This window comes from Leguminivora glycinivorella, chromosome 14 (genome assembly GCF_023078275.1).
Source record: "Leguminivora glycinivorella isolate SPB_JAAS2020 chromosome 14, LegGlyc_1.1, whole genome shotgun sequence".
Taxonomy (NCBI): domain Eukaryota; kingdom Metazoa; phylum Arthropoda; class Insecta; order Lepidoptera; family Tortricidae; genus Leguminivora; species Leguminivora glycinivorella.
The window spans coordinates 18,830,085-18,838,809 of NC_062984.1; the positions used below are offsets into that span (position 1 = coordinate 18,830,085).

Sequence of the window (8,725 nt, forward strand, 5' to 3'; positions counted from 1 at the left end):
TGCAGCGAACCCTTCATGCGCAAGGACCACTACCGCATACATCTACATGTCCATACCGGGGTCAAGTCCTTCTTCTGCGAGGACTGCGGGAAAGGTAACTGTAGTAACTCTGCACCAAACAACCCATATACTTGTAAGAACTGCAGCGAACCCTTCATGCGCAAGGACCACTACCGCGTACATCTACATGTTCATACCGGGGTCAAGTCCTTCTTCTGCGAGGACTGCGGGAAAGGTAACTGTAGTAACTCTGCACCAAACAACCCATATACTTGTAAGAACTGCAACAAGTCCTTCAAACGCAACGAAAAATAGTGCATCACGACTTCTACGGCACCAATGGCAAGAAACAGGCTGATGAAATTCTTTTTCCGTCGCCACACGCGGGACCAATATGGTATGTTTATATATTTTAAAATCTGTTAATCTATTATGTCGATTTTGACCAGACATCAATTGTTTTTTGCGTTATCTCGGCAATCTGCCAAGGCTCACGAGAGCGTGGGGTCCGCTTCGGCAGCTAACCTCGAGGTTTGGCGTAGACCATAGTTTTTACGATAGCTACTGCCATGTGACCTTCCAAAGGGTAAAGCTTTATCGATCCGCCCATCCCCACGGTCCGGTTTCCCCACAATGTTCTCCATCCGTTAGTAACACGTTCAATGTGTGTAGGTTTCTACCGCAAGGACCACCTGCAGAAGCACTCGCAGGTGCACAGCCGCGCGCGCGCGCCGCCGCGCCGGCGCCGCTCGCTGCCCGCCCTGCTCCCCATACACCTGCTCAACAAGCACGACCACGGCACCAGCGTGCGCCCCGAGATCACCATCACTGTGAGTACAATACGACCAATCTGGCTCAGTCGGTAGTGACTTGTGACCCTGCCTGCTGAGCCGCGGTCCTGGGTTCCAATCCCGGTAAGGGCATTTATTTATGTGATGAGCACAGATATTTGTTCCTGAGTCCAGTATTTATCTATTTAAGTATGTATGTATGCATAATGTTTATAATATATTATTTGTGCCGTTTGTATATCCGAGGTCTTATATAGAGAGAGTACGTCGTAGACGTCGCATCGGACCGATAGATGGCGCCATCGTTCGTTGTAAGTCGCTCCGGCGTCACACCGCCGCGATGTTGGTAGTCCCGTTTTCCCCACCTGCAACATAAGGCTCCTACGCGCCCCGACCCGCCACGAGCCACCCTCTTTGTTTCGTCGAACGCCGAAGTGACCGGTTGTCGCGTATTCCGTTCGAACATTTTTACAGCATGGTGTCTCGAAATTAATCTTTTAGTTTCTATTTCCTTGTTACTCCTGGTCAAACCAGAGTTATTCGTGTTTTTATTTAAAAAGTGGCTTATAACGTTTCGGAATTATGAAATTTTTCAATTTCAATTTTCACCGTCAATTCTTTCTTCCCTTTTAATTTACGCTCGTTCGTCTTGAATAATGAGATATATTATGCCTCGCTAGCGATCATTATTCGTCTTTCGGGGTTCTCACGATAGAAATGAACGAGCGGTGCTTTATGATTCTACCCACTTTTTTGTAAGAAAGTTCCATGCTGCAAAAATCGTTACCGTTAATCAGTTTTCTTTTTAAACTATTCGCATTTCCGAGACTAAAGTAGGAAGTGTTATCCGCGTATTAAAAGTTTCGCGCGAGAATATAAGCGGTAACGTAGGTAAGTTGCTCCGCCGGGGACCACGTGCTCCGGGGACCACGTGCTTCGCGACCGCGGCTGCGCGACCTGCGGGCTGCGGCGGCGGCGGCGGCGGCGGGCGCGGTGGAGGAATACCGCGCTCCAAGGAGGTTTGAATTTCTCCGACGAATGGGTGAGCAGATTCATATTATTTTAGAAAGAACATGTTCGGTTTCCGATTCGGTGCGGAGGCCCCAAGCCACGTGTCGGCGCCGGAACTTACTGTAGCGCTGCGATAGCGCCACTGACCGCGGCAGTGTTGTCCGCCGCGTCGGCGCCGCCGAAGTTGCGTAGAAGTTGCCTCCTCGTTAACGATGGCCATCTCTGCGGTGCCGCCGAACAACGTTGTGGCCGCCACATAGGCGTCGCGTGCGACGCTGTAAGTATGTCTGCTGCTGCCCCGACGCGAGCGCCGCGCCGTTAGTGATCTGTCGTCAATATGCAGGCTACCAGCGCGGCCACCTTCTGCCCCCGCCACAACGCCGCGAGCCTGCTGAAGCTGTCCACCAATATCGCTGGCCGCCACGCCTATGCTGGCGCCTCGATGATGATGCAGAGCGTTCGTCTGCCGTGACAACGCCGCGATCCTGCTGAAGCTGTCCACCAGTATCGCTGGCCGCCACGCTTATGCTGGCGCCTCGATGGTGATGCAGAGCGTGCGTCTGCCTTGACAACGCCGAGAGCCTGCTGAAGCTGTCCACCAATATCGCTGGCCGCCACGCTTATGCTGGCGCCTCGATGGTGATGCAGAGCGTTCGTCTGCCATGACAACGCCGCGATCCTGCTGAAGCTGTCCACCAGTATCGCTGGCCGCCACGCTTATGCTGGCGCCTCGATGGTGATGCAGAGCGTGCGTCTGCCTTGACAACGCCGCGAGCCTGCTGAAGCTGTCCACCAATATCGCTGGCCGCCACGCTTATGCTGGCGCCTCGATGGTGATGCAGAGCGTTCGTCTGCCATGACAACGCCGCGATCCTGCTGAAGCTGTCCACCAGTATCGCTGGCCGCCACGCTTATGCTGGCGCCTCGATGGTGATGCAGAGCGTGCGTCTGCCTTGACAACGCCGCGAGCCTGCTGAAGCTGTCCACCAATATCGCTGGCCGCCACGCTTATGCTGGCGCCTCGATGGTGATGCAGAGCGTTCGTCTGCCGTGACAACGCCGCGATCCTGCTGACTGTCCACCAGTATCGCTGGCCGCCACGGTTATGCTGGCGCCTCGATGGTAATGCAGAGCGTGCGTCAGCCCTGACAACGCCGCGATCCTGCTGTAGCTGTCCACCAGTATCGCTGGCCGCCACGCTTATGCTGGCGCCTCGATGGTGATGCAGCGAGCTCATCTGCCGTGACAACGCCGCGATCCTGCTGAAGCTGTCCACCAGTATCGCTGGCCGCCACGCTTATGCTGGCGCCTCGATGGTGATGCAGCGCGCTCATCTGCCGTGAAAACGCCGCGACCCTGCTGAAGCTGTCCATCAGTATCGCTGGCCGCCACGCTTATGCTGGCGCCTCGATGGTGATGCAGAGCGTTCGTCTGCCGTGACAAGCCTCAGTGGTGATGCGGAGCGTAATACTGTTAACCGCTGCACAGGCGTCGCAATCCTTCTGCTGCGTCTGCCGTGACATCGCCGCAAGCTACTTGAAGTTTTCCACCGGTGTCGTCGGCCGACACGCTGATGCTGGCGCCTTGATATCGCCTCGATCGCACGAGGTAAGATTGCAGACGCGGCGACCTTCATCGCGCCACCGAGCGCAATACTGCGGCTGCCGCGAAGGCGTCGCTAATTTTCCTGCCGCGTCTGCCGTGACGACGCCGCGAACTCTGTTGATGCTGTTCACCGATGTAGCTGACTGTCATGCTGGCGCCGGTGCCTCCCGCGCTGACGGCGGCGACCTCGAGAGGGCCACCGAGCACGATACTGCGTGACGCGACAGGGGCATCGAAGACGCCTTTCGAGCTGACGACGGCCGTCTCAATCTCACCGCCGAACGTAACATCGTCTGCTGCAGTGACAAGCTGGTAAGATTGCTGATGTGGTCCCTTGGTACTGCTAGCCGCCACGCTGATAACGCCCGTCACGCCTAAGATGTCACGCTCACCGCGAGCACTGTCTTCCCCTACAATGGTGCCACGACCATATCCGGGCTCCGTCTGCTACGGTATCGTTGCAGACTCTGTTGCTGACCAGGCTGATACTGCCCTCCAATGTGACGCCGGGCGCCGCTATCAGCTGACATCCCGTACACTATGGTATCCACTCTTCTCTTTCCAGTTCCCGTGAAGTACTTCAACAGTATTTACACTCTATTTTGACCAATGACTCCTCCGTCGCCGAAGTGAGAACAGATAAATTCTAAAGATGCTACGTCCTAACGTGGCTTGGCCACCCATAGTTGAACGAGGTAAGACGTCAATAACCGGACGAGGAGCCGCACTGCTGCGAGGGTGTCCTGACGATGTTCGCGAGCTATCTAATCGGAGAGGCGCCTCGCGAGACGACCCTGTGATTCCTGTACGTCGCTCATTGTGTAGGTCAAAGACGAAAGGTTTGCGGAATTAAAAAAAAAAATAAAAACTCTTTCAGAATGTCCAGATCTGAATTCGAGCCAGCGTGCTGCATCCTGAGCGTGCATCTGTTTACCGGGCGGACACCAAAACCGATCGGTAATCTGGCCGCGGGGGTTCCAAGTACACGACGATTTCCCGGAGGCTTGTGGCGCCCCCTGTCCATTCGAGAGATTAACTTATTTGCCGAGCCTCTAATAAACAAATTGGGAAAAATAAACCCGCTTCGCCTTAGTGAACTTGAGATTCCAGCTCAAAGCGAAAGGGGCCAGGAACTCAGGAGGACTTCAGTAGTTATCATCTGGCTCGACTATACTGAATTAATATAGTGCTTGATTCGATCGTAGAACCTGATTTCATCAATTTCACAACTTTCGTAGTCTACAGAGGGAGGTTGGTTTCCAGCATTACCTCGTACAGCTGCCGATAGCTGTAGGCCAATCGCTCCTGTTTTGCTTGCATTTGCAGCCCGATAAGACCTTCAATAATCGGAATATTGTACAAAGTAAAGCTCTTCCGATGGAAAATAATCTTCAACAGGCGGTGGCGCTGGCGACTGAAGTGACATGCAGCCGGATTAAGGTTCGCATAGCACTATATGCTATGCACAGTTCGGTTGTATGTTATGTTATGCTGTACGATGGCAGGACTACATCTCTTCTGTTACGAGTAACTACGACAGTAACTGCTGACTCCAACAGACTGTCGTACGAGGTCAGTATGCACCCCCTGGGAGCCAAGTAAGTGACCTTCGGTGACCTCGCCTTCTTCTGCTTCGCCCGTCATCGTACCTCTTCGTCTGCGAGAGCCCTGCATTACGCCGTACAACGGTACGTATTAAGCCTCCGCCACACATAAAGCGCATTCCGCTTCGCTAACGCTACGCTATCAGCGCGCTGAATGCGCGCGCATTCCGCTCGCGTCCCGCGCGCGTTGCGCTCGCAATCCGCGCTCGTTAGTTCCCGCTAGTGCCCACTGGGCGCAACGCCAGCGTTTGTGCGGTGCACCGCCATTATTGCGCTCCGCCTACGCTCTCAAAGCGCGCATGTGTAGCGGTGTTTTAATTCACCCCTTGACCTGCTACCACGACGTGTTCAGCAACCACCAGCGATGCGACACGGACGTCACCTCTCAGTCTACACTGTCGACCTTCATTGCACGAAGTAGAAATCCGTCGCATCGGGTTTTGGATTAGGTAATGGATTACCCTAAGAGTCAATGACTGACTTGAAGAAATCGACTGATACCTCCGTCCAGTGTAGTAGCAATCGACAGCGCTCGTACTTTTCATCTTCTAGGCTAGTTTTACCGAGCGATCAGTATCCTCAAATGCCCTCACTAAAAAGAGTTCAGAGTTCAGGAGTCTCGCTTGTAACCGCGCTCCCTTGACGCGAAATAGTCTGATCGAAAATACCAGTATCGTAACAAATAGCCCTCGGGCGCGTGAGTGATGACCTTTTTCTGTGTTTGATATGGACGTAAGACGTTGGACTTTAAATAGTCATATCAAAGCTAATATTGATTTAGATAATTTTTACGAAGGGTTGACAAAAGCAGTATCAATTACGTTACCCTGCTACAGTACAGATAGTTACACTACTTTTACAGTTAATTTCCACACTTTGTGTCTGAAATTGGGTTTATAATAACCTGATAAAATAACGTGTCTGTTAATAATAAAAGTGTATCTAAGGTTTTTGTATCTTGTTCAAGTCAGCCTCGCCTACAATGTATAATAATGTCATTTCTCTAACTATTCGCTGACTAAAGCTAAACGTCATCACGAAAATCTCTTTAGGCGTTTCTGGCACCGAGATATTCGCGGATCGAAGGCGATTTCGACTGATACATCTGTCAAATCGGTTCAACAACCGATTCACTTATTCTTCTATGCTATGCCAATAGGGCTACCAAAGGCTTGCGCGCCAGCTGACTCGCCACCAGGAGATAATAAACAGGTCTCTATATAAGACCTCGGATATACAAACGGCACAAATAATATAAAAATTTTACCTTCCAATAAAATTGTTATTATTTTGCCTGGTATATCCGAGGTCTGAGTGATGCCTTCCTGGTAGGCTTAATATACCGTCGGCACTTCTCCTCAACAATGAGGGTGGCTCGTGGCGGGTCGGGGCGCGTAGGAGCCTTATGTTGCAGGTGGGGAAAACGGGACTACCAACATCGCGGCGGTGTGACGCCGGAGCGACTTACAACGAACGATGGCGCCATCTATCGGTCCGATGCGACGTCTACGACGTACTCTCTCTATATAAGACCTCGGATATACCAGGCAAAATAATAACAATTTTATTGGAAGGTAAAATTTTTATATTATTTGTATGTATATTTGTGTATAAGTATATGTGTAATGATATGAACGTATTATTTATGTACTATATTGACTGTAAATAATATTGCTATACTTGTCAATAGTTGTCATGCTTTCTAAATTTATTTTTCTCACTGCACCCACATTCGCGAATTTCTGTTTGGCCCTATGGTTGACTAGTAGAGAATGCCTTAAGGCATTAAGTCCGCCATTTTTACTTTTTTTCCAATTGTGCAATAAAGTTTAAATAAATAATATATCGTCGCATAGCACCCGTAGTACAAGTTCTGCTTAGTTTGGGGCTAAGTTGATCTGTGTAAGGTGTCCCCAATATTTAAAAAAAAAGTCTCTTACTCTTCTCCTAGCCGATTCCGATTTCCTTAGTTGCTGATCGACTGGCCCTAGCCACATCAGTCAGTCAGTCGTACTCGCTCAATCAGTGAGTTTTGTGTAAACTCCTTATGAAGCGTTTTGCCATTTTCTGCGGGAGAAAAGTGCACTCTGTTGCACTTCTCACACATACCATCGTAGAAAATTACACGTCAGTGACAAACATTATTTCAAAAGTTATTTAGGGTTCTCAAAGGTCGGCAACGCATAAGTGGCTCCCCTGATGTTGCTTATGTCCATGGGCGGCGATGACTGCTTACCATCAGGCGGCTCGTCTGCTCGTTTGCTGCCTATTTCATAAAAAAAAAACAGGTCGGCGGGGGTGAGCTAATTTCCTACAAATATAACGTAAGACATGGTAAATTAGTATTAAAATAGGTCATCCCCGCCGACCTCTGACGACAAATGTAGCACAACTCCATTTTTTCCTTAAAAACGAGTCTAACATAAAACGCACCACGCGTGCCCATTTGGTTGTGTGCTTCGGCAAAGAAATTGAGCACATCCCGCCTCCTTCCCAGAGCAGAGCGAAATTGATATAATGAAATGACCTCGAAAAAAAATTCCTAGTGCAACAATGTTTCTGTTTTTTTCTCAGGCGCCATCAAACACAAAACTACGCGTCCCGCTACAAATTAAAGTGCCGTATCAAGTGGTGACGTCGCTCGACAACGGCGAACAGCGCGTCACCACCGTGGACCCTCGCGAGCTGCTCTCCTGATATGAACTCATGTACGGTTAGGTTAGACCACTACATTACATACATTATATAAAGCCTGACCAGGCAGGCAAGCATGGTCGCACGATATAACATCAGGCCGTCCTTTTCGCACTATTTGTAAGTGCGATAGCGACGCACCGATGCGATAAAGTTTATCCAACTAGCGTGCTACAAAATTTCAAGAAAACTAATGTTTTCATATTAACTAGCGCCAAATACGTGAGGTAAACGGCGCCCTCTTAACAATGCTCATCAGGCTTTAATTACCAAAAAGTTGATGGCATTCGACAACAACTACTAATACGAACTCATGTAAGGTTCAACCCCACCTTTCCCTGAATAGGTGGTTGACACCGAGATTCTCTGAGTTCATGTACGCCTAGTACCTTCAGAATAATTAGCATAACTATGGTCCATCCGCTGCGAACGCACAGCAGAGATTGAAAGTTGACAGAATTTTAGCTTTATTGTGCTACATAATGACAACGTACGGCTAGTACCGTTAGCAAAGAATATTTGTCTACCTACAGTGACAAAACTGAACATGATAACAATGTCAGTAAATATATCTGTAGGCCTAGCACATGATGGCCGCGGGAGTATGTCGCCGCGAGATAGATGACACGTCCTTGTCTAATTGTATTAATGACATAAGGACAGGTAGTCTATCTCGCGGCGACATACTCCCGCGGCCATCATGTGCTAGGCCTGCTGATAAATGTAGATCACATTAAGTTTCGTGTGATTACAATTGTAATATAACATAATTAGGTGTAAGTTAAAGAGATTTCAAATTAAGTTTTGATCTCATATAAATTTAAGTTTGTTGAACAAATTATATGAATTATCATTAACTTAAAATACCTAATTTTAATAAAATGTGATAAACTGTATCCATTATTAATAAAATAAAAAGACATGGAGTCAAATTACTTAGATAGAAACGAATTAAGTAAATGCACATTCGGTGAAATAAATATATCATATGAGATTTCTTTATTTTTTAAATAATCGATT

At 49.1% G+C, this 8,725-nt stretch overlaps 1 protein-coding gene across 1 annotated transcript; it reads left to right on the forward strand.

Moving 5' to 3' along the window:
• The first annotated feature begins 15 nt into the window (after window positions 1–15).
• On the forward strand, window positions 16–8,274 carry LOC125233091 (gastrula zinc finger protein XlCGF58.1-like). Its single transcript, XM_048138955.1, has 3 exons — window positions 16–235; window positions 673–830; window positions 7,586–8,274. The coding sequence occupies exons 1-3, from the start codon at window positions 16–18 to the stop codon at window positions 7,706–7,708; spliced, it is 501 nt and encodes a 166-aa protein (XP_047994912.1). The 3' UTR covers window positions 7,709–8,274.
• Window positions 8,275–8,725: the final 451 nt, after the last annotated feature.